We start from the raw sequence: 14850 nt of genomic DNA on the forward strand, positions 1-14850 counted from the left end.
CTAAAACATGCAGGAGGTTGACTAAAAACATCGAAGGAAAACTTCTCCCCAGCCTCCCCACTGGGCACACACTGGTTGAATCAACGTTGTTTCCATGTAATTTCAATGAAATTACGTTGAACCAACGTAGAATAGACGTTGAAATTATGTCTGTGCCCAGTGGGCAAGTCTGTCTTTCATGTCACCCCATTCATCCTTCAGAAACTCTCATACACACCATTGACAAAGTTTGACACAGGTTCTACAACAAATAGGCCAATGAACGAAAGGGCTAGATGAGCATCAGAAATGGCCCATGAGTATCACATGGAAGGAATGCACGAGATAGGAGAGCAGGGTGGCGCTGTCCATGGTGCTGAAACCGCACCCCGTCCAACCGGAGATGCAATTTACCTGCACTTTCACGAGGCTCTTAGAAGTGGTCTCTTCAGTTGTTGTCTTATATATTTAATATACCAATTCAAATACATTTCCCTTGCCATTTAAATGTAACCACCACCCAGAATAGACTTACATTAAACCACCCGTGTAGGCTAATTAACTTTGTCATATGACACATCTAGGAAAATGTGATACTTGCCCCCCACACAAAATAATATAAGGAGTATGTCTCTGACTTTCAGGATAAACAGGTAGGTTTTATCTTACGATCAACTAAAGAGAACCTACAACCTCACCCCCAACTTACATTGTTAGGCCTACGTGATTGGGATATGCGCAGGGAAACGATACCATCCTTTATTTTACCCCAGAAGAGCAAATTACACATCTAGGCCTACAAGGTTTTCAATTCATACAAATGTGTTCAATTAATTAAAAAGGTGTGTTCAATGAATTACGATGTATATTGTTTCCGATTAAACTGACCTAAGGACTAAATGCCTTTTGAAGTGGAGGGATCGATTTGGTATAAGAAGCAACACCAGCTTGTGGTTCTCTTCAGACATGTGTCGAGAAAGTATTAGCGGGTTTGAGAAATCTTAAACTGCAATTTCTAAAGATAAACAGTGCGAGGCGCACGCCTCTTGCAGTTCACCCAGTAACTGAGCGTGCTGACATCATAGGACAAGCGTGCGGCGTTAAACTTGTAGGCTACGTGCGTCCCTCTCCATGCCACGACTCGCTGTTTCTTTCCATCTTGTGAAGCGGCGAATCAGTGAGGCAGCACCACTGTATAGTGTTGACAGTAGGACTACAAGGAGTTATTCACCTTTTAATTGTTCGTGTCTGTCTGCTACGAGACTACGCCGAAGCTGTTCAGGCGCTCTGCTTGCAGACTAAGCGGGGTAAGATATGCCTGTCCTTGTTGCACGTTAATAGGTCTGTGACGATGGGAAGAGGACGACGGGTTTATTTACATGTCATTGGGTTCATTACTGCAATCCTCTCACTTAATCGGTGCCCTCGGTTTGCAAGCGATTTCCCTCAACAGTGGACATTCGGCAGCCTTATTAACATGATGGACGAGGTTTCCGATAATATCGAAAGTGTTGCCAATCAAGCCATGTTGACAACCGGCACTGCAGTGAATCGACAGCAGCGTATAAGACATGTCTGCAGAAGCCTATGGAGACTGACAATTTACATAGCGCACCTCGGGTTTGAGTCATACATTCTTAGAAAAGAAGGTGATATCTAGCACCTAAAATGGTTATTCGGCTGTACCCAAAGGAGAACCCTTTGTTTTGAATTCAATCACTTTTTCTCAGCACCCCTTTTGATTTGAACAAACCCTTTCCATACACTGTAGAAGGGCTCAGAAAGTCACCTGAATGCCAAAACATTCAAGAGATAAAGGTGCTCAAAGTTGACCCCACCATACCATCCCATCCCAATGGGCACAGACGTCAATTCAACGTAATTTCATTGAAATGACGTGTAAGCAACGTTGATCCCCACCTTGACTGTGCCCAGTGGGAAGAGGCATCCATGTCTTCATCACTGGAAAATACAAATAGTTGAGATGTATATGATTTAAAAGCTTACAAACAGGGTTGTCATATAACTTTATTATTTCGAGGAAAAAAGTAATATAAAATGTGGCATTTTATTTGAACTTTCATGTTAATTTGACCCATCTAAGAACTCGTATGTTGTAGCTTAGAGCCTATTTTACACAATTCTGAGGTTTTGTGTTGTGCCCGCCACCGTTAAGGGTAACATTGAACTGTCAACTTTCAAATGGTACCGCGAAGATGGTTGACGGTCCACACATCAGAGAATGTTGACCTGAATGGGAATATCTGTTTTAAATGATACCGTCAGTCCTCCATGGGAAACCTATTCAAATAATATAAATATAGATAATAAATGGTAATGTCTATTCTATGTTGACATTCAACGAGGGTGGACCAGCGGCCAATATTTATGGTAGTAATTAGAAGTAAACATTTCAACACAATTTACATCTTAATAGTGTAACCTACAAGCTAAATTGCAGTGGTCTGAAGAGAGAGAATTCATAGAATGGACCTATTTCTATGATTTGAAATGTATTCAAGAGCTTGTTGAGTCCCAACAGATGGCGGGAACACAAAATCCTCAGAGGATGTAAGGTAGGATCTAAGCTAAAAACGTATGTGAATATGAGTAATATCTGCGTTTACACGTTTTTAGATAATTTACTTTAAAAATGTAAAAAATGTACATATAAAAAATAAATCTACAAATTATTACATATTTTGACAGCACTGTTTGTAAGATTTTAAATGATATCAAAACTCAACTGTTTATCTTTTCCAGTGATGAAGATATGGATGACTCATGGTATGGTGCATGAGATATGCAAAATGGGTCAACTTTGAGCACCTTTATCTCCTGAATGTCAAGACCGTAAGGTCTACAAAGTCACATTCAAACCACTTCTTCGATGGGCAAACATGGAAAGTTGTGTTTGAATCAAAAGGAATGGTGACAAATAAGTGCTTCAATTCAAACCCTTTGAAGAACCATTTTTGGTTCCAAGTAGAACCCTTTTGGTTCCAGGTAGGACCCTTTCCACAGAGGGCTCTACATGAAACCAAAAAGGGTTCTCATATGGAGACAGCCGAATAACCGTTTTGGAACCCTTTCTTTTAAGAGTGTAGCTTAGGTTACCTCTACAACAAACAGAAACCTCCAGAAATGACAATGTTGTCACATGGATTCACAGCCCTGTAGCCTAGTCAGTGTTTTCTGCATCATCCTTTGGCAATCCTTTGACTGACATGACACCATTTTGAAGTGTTTTATGAGATCACTGGACATGTTCTAGAGCCCTCAAACTCAACTCTGGACCTTGAAGCCAGTTCAACTGCTTTCCCCCCATTGTTCACCTCCTAATCAGGGACTGGTTAAGACCTGGTTCACCATCTGGGTGCAATTCACTATCAGGTAGAACAGAAAACCAGCAGGCTCCGGACTTCGTAGGGTCAGAGTTGAGTACCGCTTGTTCTAGAGTATTCAAACTTTGCTTTTGATCGTGTGTGTTTTGGAATAAGCATCCTGGGCCAAATGAGCCAAAAGATCAAAGAATGTGTATGAACTGATCATTACCTTCTCTAATATCGACAAATGATCCAAAACGAACACACAAAATAAAACGTACATATGCCAGCATATGAAAATGCAAATGTGACTCCAGGGAAGGTCGGACAAACTTTTCAAACTGCATTTTAGAGATGTTTTACTTCATGAAACATGCATGTATATCGCCTTCAGACTTCATTAGTATAATATTTGCTACTGAGTGAGAAAAGGCAGAACATTCCTCTATTTTCAGAGGTGGATCTGTTTCCTGTGATTTTCTGCTTCTTTCACCCATGTGCCCATGAAGATAAGTCATCCTGTTGTGGGGATGGTCAAAAGCATGAATCCAAATAATAACATATCAAGGGACCATTGAACCAATGTTCTTGTCCAATACAGTTCAACATCTTTGGACTCATGAAGAAGACAAGTTAAGAAAAATAATTTCGCCCATGAGAACATTCTTATGACAAGTGGAAGTAGAACACCAACCTAATGTTTCAAGAAGTGTGTGTGTGTGTGTGAGAGAGAGAGAGGAAAAAGCTGCCATGCCAAAGGAGGATGCACAAAATACAAACTTAGGGGAAAATAAATAAAACCTGAATGTTCTTAAACTCTTGTTGGCTCAGTACAAAAATCAGCTACACATTTTCATCTTACCTTAGCACAATATAGTCTGATGTGTGAATCCCAAACGAGGCAGTGGGATAACTTAGTCGAAGGATAGAATCATATACAACAACAAAAACAATTCTGTGACCAAATTCTCATCAGGCCTCTGCACTGATGGACGAGGGAGAGAGAAGCTAGACATGATCATATATCCATGGAATTGTATTGTTGTTATATAACTTGCCTATAGATAGGAGCAGTTCTCTACGAACGTTTTCTGGGTCCTAATTAAGTTGCAAATGAGACTGAAGCAATACAACAGTGTTTTTCAGCAACATCATGGCCGTTTCCTTTTCGTTCTAAGTTTCCCTTCGGTCCACTTCTTAAAACATTGAACGTATACAATATCACCTTTCACTAAACCTTTGAGTCTTGTTGACACATTTGTAAACAATTTGTAAGCTATGATACCGTTTTCAAACTTGGTGTCTCAGATAGGCCTATCATTTTTGTCCAACAAATGTCCCGTAATATACTCTTACCTTTCTTGAGCAACGGTGACAATGTATTTAATAGGGCTATTTTCCACTTTCACAAATAAATTAATAATTACACAAAATCTGTCCAGCAATGTGGAAAAAAATAACCAATGTATTTGGGCTGAATGAAGCCATATGAAAAACACTTTAAAGCAAAGTCTATTCAGGAATAATACTCTTTTCACTGTGATGACACACAAGACCAGCGAAGCAACTGCAATCATTTGTGTTAACTAAACAATTACAAATAGGCTACATTAAGGTGCATCTACCGCTCGTGTCAACGTCACTTTTAAAATGAAAATATTTGTCTCGTTGACAATAGGCCTACAGTGCTCAGACACCCAGGTTTCAGTTTTCAAATGAATTGTGTCAGAGTAGGCTACAGGCCTATAGTTCCCACTGGCATTCAGGTATGTATTGCCAAAATGATCATTTCCTGAACGATCAATGTATATCATTCGATGGCCTGCATGTGGGTTAGACTAGAAAAGTATTGAATCTGTTTATTTCTTGATAGATTTTCGGTAGTTCCATAGGCCTGAAAGAGGGAATAAAGCCAGCGCATGAGACACTATCTTTGCAATTTCCTCCTTCCTCGGGTGAACGTCAACATCCTGCATATCAAACGAAGATGCGCGTTGTCATATATGAACGTATTAAATTACATCTGAATATTCTTATATTCGACATATTAGATCAATTTAATTCCTTCCAATTGTTTTTGTCCCATAATAGTTACACTTATTTGTATGCGTGTTCTTCTATGCACGTTTATTTTATTGCAACGATAATCACTATAGCATTTTGGAGGGGGGGGGGACAAATACACAGTTTAACACTTCCCTTACACGCTGACAATGGCAATAGCTATTTTTCACCAATGATGCATCCATTAAAAAGGAACGTACATTTAAAGTTGAAATACAATAGAAAATAACATTATTCAGCAAACATAATTATGTAGGATTAAACATTTTTATTCGATTACACACGACATATTGTTACTTTTGTTCAAAAAAACATGCTATTTTACATAGGCTAACGATGGACTAGATATAATTGCACATTTTTTAATTCCCAAAAGTTAGAAGACAATTAGCCTGTAAATAAGATGCGTTATTTTGATAACATCCGAAAAACACAATTCTGAAGGCTGTTCATTTGGACGGATGGATTTAATTTTACGACGAGGATAATAATAAGCTCCTTAATAGGCTATAGGCCTACATATCTAGTTTTTGTCTACCAGTTTAAGTACTTCCGTTAATTGACATTACAACATTTAAAAAAAATCATATTTAAATATGTAAATTTGACATGTTAAGTTGAATTCAAATATAAACTAAATGAACGAAGTGATTTGTGCAGTTTGGAGCTCGTGAGATATTCAATCAAGAGAATTGGCTTTAATTTACCCCCCCCCAAAAAAAAAACATCAGATCAATGTAGACCTAGGCCTAAGAATCGAGTATGTATCGCAAAAGTGCACAATCATGACATGTAGCCCATATTCTAGTAGGCCTCACAAATACTCTATTTGGTAGACCTGCTCTCTATTTGGTAGGCCTAACGGAAACGTATGGTAACGGTTCTCTAAGTACACTACATAGACAGGAGTATGAAAGAAAGACTCACCCTATCACCATGACTGCGTGTCTGTCTAGGCTTAAATTGAATCATATCATCCCAAGGTCGAAACAGGAAAGGTTGGTAAGGACAACTGTACATACAAAGGAAAATAAATAAGCCAAACCGAGTTACTTAAATCAACAGACCGTTTTATTAAACCAAGCAGCGGTAGGATTTGTGGTCTTTCTTTTAGGACATTAGCGACCTGTGCAGACAATGTTTTTGTATTTTGTTGCCAAATAGGGGTTTCTCTCACAATACTTGAAATAGAGAAGCGGCAAAGGTTTCCGAGTCGAGGCTTTCGGATGGTAACAGTGAAGGTCAATTAGTAGGCCTACATTGGATAGACTAACAAGACGTGAAATATAATTGGTGCGAAACCCAATAGCTAAGTATAATAGATGGTGCAGGGTATTTGCACGCCGCACGGGCAAACCTAACGCATGTAGCCTACTGTAAAATGTTGCCTCGAATGTGAGCCTCTGGATTGAAGCCACCATAAACTGTCAGCATTCTATGTGTGGCTTGTGGGAAGCAGAGTTCTTAGTTTTTATTTCACCCCTTTTCCCCCACTGCTTTGACACCATATTTTCCCATTTCATCATAAAAACATAGCCAGGCATATACACACAACACATTCGCAAACATAACAGACAATACCAAACAGTGCCATAACCTAGTAATAACCCCTTATTGAGGAATAATAGAGCTAAATGGTTTTTTTCCATTGGCAAAGGTAAGCCATTTTTACGCATACGGTTTTACGCGGTAATGTTTTACGCAGACGATTCAAGTACAGTACGACATTTTACTGCACTTCTGGATTGCACTTCATCCAATTTTATAAGTCAAAATAATAACTTCGATTTCAGTTTTGAAGTGGTAAGCTTGCATTACACAGAATAGCCTGAACATTTAAACCTTGGATGAAAATAGGCTATTCCTGTATTAATGCGCCACGATTGTATTTAGGCCTAAAGGATAATATAGAATTTCCACTTTGAGGCCGTCTAGGTAGATATTCTTCTTGTATTTCCCTCTGTGTAGATCTCGCGAGAGTGGTGGCGTGGCTGGCTGACTGTGGGGTTGCAGTAGACAGAGGGAGAAGGCAGGCAGGCAGCATCATGGCGGACAGAGACAGTGGAAGTGAGCAGGGAGGAGCAGCCACGGGCCCGGGCGTCGGTTCCATGCACCCAGTGACAGGAGGGGCGGGCTCGGCTTCCGGGCTGCAGCACGAGACGCAAGAGCTGGCGTCGAAACGGGTTGACATTCAAAACAAACGTTTCTACCTGGACGTGAAGCAGAACGCAAAAGGCCGCTTCTTGAAGATAGCCGAAGTCGGGGCCGGGGGAAACAAGAGCCGCCTCACTCTCTCCATGTCAGTGGCAGTAGAGTTCCGTGACTACTTAGGGGACTTCATCGAACATTATGCCCAATTAGGTCCTAGCAATCCGGACATCGCACAGGATGAGCCGAGGCGAGCACTTAAAAGCGAATTCTTGGTTCGGGAGAATCGGAAGTACTACATGGATCTGAAAGAGAACCAGAGAGGCCGGTTTCTGAGGATTCGACAGACCGTGAACCGGGGGCCCGGTTTGGGATCCACGCAAGGCCAGACGATTGCTCTTCCTGCCCAGGGACTTATTGAGTTTCGTGACGCTTTGGCTAAACTCATTGACGACTACGGAGTAGATGACGAACCTGCGGAGTTGCCCGAAGGGACCTCCTTGACAGTGGACAACAAACGCTTTTTCTTCGACGTGGGCTCCAATAAGTACGGAGTGTTCATGAGGGTAAGTGAGGTGAAGCCAACATACCGCAACTCTATCACGGTGCCCTACAAAGTGTGGTCCAAGTTTGGGAATACGTTCTGTAAATACGCGGAGGAGATGAAGAAGATCCAGGAGAAACAGCGGGAGAAAAGGGCATGTGAGATGCAACAGCAAGAGGAGACGCATGCTGATGATGCGGACGAGGATTGATATAGCGCAAAAACATGCACACACAAAAAAAAAAGTCGTCAAAATAACAAAAAGAGAAATTATAATAAACTTTACTGTAAAAAGAAAGAGATCTAAAGATTTAACTGTAATTGTTTAACTCCAAGGGAGCACCACCCACAAAAAAGAAACCTACACAAACTGACAGTTATGACATGTTGTCACCCATCGCTGGATGTTACCCACTTTTACCCACCATTAATACAGTAAGCGGCTGCTAAACAAAGTAATAACATTATATATGAACCGTGTTTCCTACTTGATGACAGATGATAAAGAACTGAGTGTTTATTTCCCTTATTAACCAATAACTTTTGTACACGTTAAAGCTATTATAAAAAGTGTTTGCAATTTTCAAACGGAATTATTGCCGAGTTATAGAAAGTCCTTTTCATGTGAGCTAATGACTTCAGCACAAATCAGATATTTTAGTTGTTTTTATTTTTTAACCAAAATGTAAAACCCTTTAAAAAAAACCTTTTTAAAGGGTTGTCATTGTGTACTTGTCACCCTATTTCCCTTTCCCTGTGAGTAGAGATGTGTTTACACAAATCATACATGTATGAGGGCTAGGCCTGCATAGGACTTTTGTTTCGATGTCATGCAGTCTGAAAAAGGTACAGAGGCAATGTCATGCAAGGGGAAAGTGGTCACTCTTTTGTGCAAATGCATTGCATCAAACTCGGAACACATTGAACTGGTCAATGGAACTCGACATGAATCCCTTCAAAAGGATTATTACTGTTGTAACTTCTATTTGAAATTGAAATTGTCGTCATGCGGATCGGTACACTATAGACTACCTTTGTGTCTCGTTGTCATGCGGTGTGTTTAAAAAAAAATTCTATATATATATATAAAAAAGGTACTTGTCTTAGATTAAGTGCAGTGACAACATGCAGCAAATGACATGACAAGTGCTCGAGAACAGCACATTTGTAATATAGAGCACTCAACCCTGCTAGCACCGCCACATTGGCTCCATGGTCTATTGAGTGCGAAGACGAAAAAGTAAAGCATGGTTTTGTGATTCTGAAATGTACGTCAATGTCAGCACTTATGGAACAGAGGTTTTCTGTTTGGGGAATTTGACTCACAAAAGGAACAGAAAATATCAGTCAACCAATAGGATGCCAAGGTGCCAATGAGTGTTATTGCTGCATGTTTACCTGTACAACGCCGAATGTTGGTTTTCCAACATAGTGGCTCAAGGACCTCTCTCCAAGCTGGTTTTCATCCCTGCCAATGCTCAACTCTTTAGCTTGAATGCTGGTATGACTCTGGATATCTCATCGAGTTTTATAAGCCGTGTCAGTTGTTTCCAAAGAAACGGACAATAATCAGACCATGACAAATTGACCTTAGTATTCCGTGAAAAGATCACTTGGCAGATTGAATGGAGTGAAAAGCAGCAGGCCTAACTGTCCTTGAGCCCCCCTGGTTGGAGCTACTGGTATTACTGATACCCAAATGGGTGCGTCCTCTTCAACATATAAACAACCCGGTGCCTTACACACTCCGCATGCTTACATGCTGGCCTGGTGCTTTGGATCATGACTTGGTTTCTTTTGCCCCCCCCCCCCCATGTATCCCCTCCCCCCATGCCACAGCATAACTCGTGGTGCTAAAGGGTTCGCTAAGAACCCTAAAGTAAAGGGGCAGATTACTAAGCGTTTCCTGCGACCTTCCTTCCCCCGACCTCTCCCGCCCCCAAGCAGCCCAGGTATCGGCCTACATGTAAGCATGGAAGGGGGTGGTCACCTAGAAGACGATGCGGAGGAACCTGCTCTTCACAGGCTCAAGCCCGGTGAGGTGGTCACGGAGAGCAGTGGCTGATTGGAAACATCACTGCGGACTGGATTCAGAACGCTTGTTGGAGCCCCCCCTTTGTGATATTTTCTGTGTGTAGTTCTACGACTTGGGCAGTAATGTGTAATTTGTAAGTTGCTAAAGACCTCAATTACAGGGGAGTAGTAAGCATGTCTTATTTTGTTTTAGTTTTTAGTTTGAACTTTTCAATGTTATTCCACATTATTTGTAATTTTGAATGTTTTTTCTGCTCACAGAGGATATTTTATTTTTTATTTTCAGTGCAACATTTCATTACTGTGTGCAATATCCTATGTGCCAATGGTGGCAATATATGTATATCAATTAAATATATGATTAATATTTGAAAGCATGTGGCTGAATTCCATGTTTATTTCTTTTCAAGGTTTTACATGCCTTTATCTGCACTTAATGGTCTGGGAGGATAAATCAATCTTAACAAAGCGAAGCTTAACTCTGCCCAATGAGGGGCACAACCAACGCCATAACATTCGCACTAACTAACATGCTATGGATGAGGAATAGTGTTGTCTGTCTCATGGGCCTCTATCATCTCTCCCTCTGGCTTGGGAAGAGTGAAATGATGGGCTGAGCTGATTGTAGGGGCTGAGAATGTATGTTGAGTTTGGGTGAAAAGGAGAAGTAGCATGCAGCCATGTTTCCTGATTTGCTTTAAAATGGTGCTTTGGTACCAGTACGATACTTATGAAGGTGTGTGGTTATCTCCTGTCTTCAGCGGTTGTTTGTAGCACATTGCTTTCCTAACTGGATGGCATGTCTGACCAATCAATTTGGTAGAAATTATATTATTCTTCTCTCTTACGTCGCTTCCCTTTTTCAAAGAGGATTATGGGTTTAACTCATTCGGTGATGATGCATGGAATATCATTTCATGTACATTTTTACCAATTTGGATACAGTTTTTAATACATTTTTAATCTCTCGTGTAAGATAGCAATGTAGGACTGCCAAACTGGGCAGGGTTTTTCTACTCGCTGTCTATTTGGGTTATGGATATTGGTAACCTCCAGAAACACTACAGCTCTTCCATCAGATAATACCGTATCATGTCGCCTATTTCATGTTTGTGATTTATTGACTTACTATGTCCAAATTGGTTATATGGTCGGCAGCGCTTTTTTGATATGCACTTTGTGTTTGATCCTAGAAGGATTCTGTCTTTTTTAGTTTTGCCAAACAAGGGCTTAGACACTAACACTCACAGCTCAACGTTCTACCACCTTGTGTAGTAGCAGCTCGTTGGGTCTTATGTTTCCCATGTCATGAGCTCACAGCTTCACACTGTAACCACCTGATGACTGCAAATACTGTATGTCAAAGCCCTAACAATCTGCAATACAACATAAAATGTGTGTGCGGACCTCTCATTGACATCAATGTGCGATTTGAAGTCCAAAGAGTGCATAAATCTATAGATGTTTGTCACTGCTGGACTACTAGAGCAACCACCACCTGCACTGCCAGTGGAGAGACTAAAATATGCTACTGATTTCATATTTTTAAGAGTTATGAGAAGCTTCAGGACTAGCAATGATTATGTATTATAAAACACCACTTCTGAAGAAAGGGCATCACAAGGTTATGATTACACTTTTACAATCCCCAGTGTTAAAGATGGTTTGTTCAAGATCTTCACTTCTTGTGTAGGTTAGCATTTGACCCTGGCTACCCATGGACATCAGAGCTCGAAGGTCAAGCACATTCCTTTCGGGCTGGTGTTTGAACAGAAGGAGACCTGCTATTTAAGATGCAAAGGCAATGTGAACGTTGGAATATAATGCAAAGAAAGGTACGGGCCACAGGAGGTTGTTGGCACCTTAATTGGGGAGGATGGGCTTGTGGTAATGGCTGGAGTGAAATTAATGGACTGGTATCAAATACACCAACACACAGTTTCCACGTGTTTGATACCATTCACTCCGTTCCAGCCATTATTATGAGTTGTCCTGCCCTCAGCAGCCTCCACTGGTACAGGTATGCATTTACATTGCCTGCCCAGTATGTTTAGTCAAATTCATTATTCATAGACCCAAAATGGCCATGTGGCCTACTTTTAGGAGGGCAAACTCAGCACTGCTACAGTGGCAATATATATGATTCGTACGATGACAAATTCATTCAAGTCTACTGCAGTATACTACAGAGTCATACATGTTGTATGTTGTGCTGGCACTAGTCAGCTCGTGCTATTGGCCAGCATGTGTCTATCTAACCAATCCACAATCTTCATATCTCGTGTCTGGTGACTCACTCTCTTTTGAGGCAATTGGTATCAGAAGTGCAAGGAGGCCATTGAAGTGTCCCATCAGGACAGCACGCTGGACTTGTGGAGACATGCTCAGTACAGCAGTGACCTCGAAAAGACAACAGGCCAGAGCCTCTATGTTTAATGTTTAAGCTGTCGGACTGACAGCCACATGGCCCTGCCCGGGTGCAACTCCCAATCTGGCTACCTCTACATTTCCTACAATATCATAAGGACAAATGGAAATTGTAGATGAATTGCAAAGCCTTGCCCTTATCATAACTCAAATTCAACTGTATCAAAAATAGTCATTCCACGTCCCTTTTTGCTGGGTGAGGGAAATGAACCAATGCTGCCCAAACGCTCAGTCTTAACGCAAATATGCCTCGCTTGCAATACGGTTTTGGAAACAATTGGAATTGAACTTTCATATGAGCGGAAATAATGCTGAATGAAATGGTCCAATCGAAATGCAATCGCAAGGTGAGAGGATGTGTAGTAACAAATGGTATGTATTAACCCTAGATGCCTGACAGGGGGCGCTGTTTTTAAGCCAACATGCAGCGCAGCCATTTTGGTAGCTATAGAACAGTGTTAATTTTGGCAGTTTTTTAGATTTTGTCTTAGTCATTTTGACTAAAATATCAATGATTTAGTCATTTTCATCAACTAAATGCCCTTTCATTTAATTCACATTACATTTGTATTCCCTCATTAACCTATAGTAAACATAAATCACTGACTTCCATGTGCACAAACATACATAACCTTGTCTTACCAACATATTAACTATAATTCCTATAATAACATATCATATTCTCTTCCCAACAGCAGAAATATGACACATTTTCATGCAAATATTCTAAAATATCAGCATTGTCCTACCAGAGATGTGTTTCCATCAAATTGACTTGTTGAGGATAAGTCTGTGCGTGATGACGTAGTGCACATAAAAATAACTTTTGCAGTTGAATTCCCATGTATTGAATACAAAATAGACGTTAAATGGGTTTCCATCGGATTCTCAACTCTACTGATGGTTTTGTCAACAACAAAAAATTGCATATAGCAAATGGGTCCACTCTGGTATTGGCACGTGCGTTTTAGCCAAAAACTCCAGATACAGTGAGGTAATAGTTTACATGACGAGATTAATATGGACAAAACAGATAGATTAATTGAATTTGTCAAACGGCAACCAAGCATCAAACATCATGTCACCTGAATAATACCTTCGATATTTATTGGAAAGGTGCATCAAGCTCATCAAGTTGCTTGCATTTACACCACCCTGTTAAATTCATAATTTGGTTCATCTGCCTAATAAACCGCATGCTTTCCCGAGTCGTAGCAGGAGGACCACACAACACGTCATCGCGTGACTCCAAGCTAACTTCGATATGATGGTTATTATATCGATATTTGTGCATAAGTGCTTCCTCTTCCATTTGTCGCATAATTAGTTTTACCATCACAAAAAATATCCCACCATGTCTAGCTGTTTTGTTTTGTCGACATTTGGAAAGTTTAATGACAAATTTGCTGTTTTCCATCAGGCCCGAAGTGAAAAATATATATATATATATATGTACTTTACTCACATAAAAATGTTGGATTGAAACATGGCCAGGATTATCTGGCCATGTATATTATCTACCTCACTTGCTTTGGCAATGTTAATGTTTCCCATGCCAATAAAGCCCCTTGAATTGAGAGAGCGAGAGAAGAGAGAGAGAGACATGACAGCTGTGATGGAAACAGGAAGTCTCGGTACAATTTTATAAATGCCAACAGATCATTTGTACATTCGGGCATTTATTCGCAAATATTGATATAATAACCATCATATGGAAGTAAACTTAGAGTCAAACATGATATGGTGTGGTCCGCACACTGTTACTCGGGGAAACCATGCAGTTTATTAGGCTACAGATGACAAGTTATGATGGAATACACAGGGTGGTGAAAGTGCAAAGAGAGAAGCTCGATGTTCCTTTTCAAATAAATATCGATGATGTCTTATTCTGGTGACATGATGATTGATGCTTGACTGCTGTTTGACAAATGCAAATATTATCATGTAGACTATTCTACCCTCACAGCCTACCCGCACTGTATATGACGTTGGCTAGAGCGCAGGTGCGAAAACAAGAATGGGCATGTTTGTTCTACACAGCACATTTCTAACTGGACGTTCCACAACGTCGCTTCCTGCTGAACGCGCCCCAGATTATTAACTATAGCTAGCTAATGAGGTAACATGACTGAACAAGGTGTAGCCTTAACAAATTGACCGCAAGTTAGCCTAGTCTTAGAATGGCCCAGCGATAAACTTTTTGTATGTAAAATGTGGCCCACTAATGCACGATGGAAAGAAAAAAACGTATAGCGCCGGTATTGTGGGTCATATCTTTTGAACAGTAATGGCTAACCACTGGGCACAGACATCAGTTCAACATCTAGT

At 40.5% G+C, this 14850-nt stretch overlaps 1 protein-coding gene across 1 annotated transcript; it reads left to right on the forward strand.

Annotated features, from left to right (window-relative positions):
* Positions 1-1118: 1118 nt before the first annotated feature.
* On the forward strand, positions 1119-10472 carry LOC124006327 (transcriptional activator protein Pur-alpha-like). The gene is made up of 2 exons (XM_046316287.1): positions 1119-1286; positions 7338-10472. The coding sequence occupies exon 2, from the start codon at positions 7415-7417 to the stop codon at positions 8270-8272; it is 858 nt and encodes a 285-aa protein (XP_046172243.1). The 5' UTR covers positions 1119-1286; positions 7338-7414; the 3' UTR covers positions 8273-10472.
* Positions 10473-14850: the final 4378 nt, after the last annotated feature.

Source organism: Oncorhynchus gorbuscha, linkage group LG02 (genome assembly GCF_021184085.1).
Source record: "Oncorhynchus gorbuscha isolate QuinsamMale2020 ecotype Even-year linkage group LG02, OgorEven_v1.0, whole genome shotgun sequence".
Taxonomy (NCBI): Eukaryota; Metazoa; Chordata; class Actinopteri; order Salmoniformes; family Salmonidae; genus Oncorhynchus; species Oncorhynchus gorbuscha.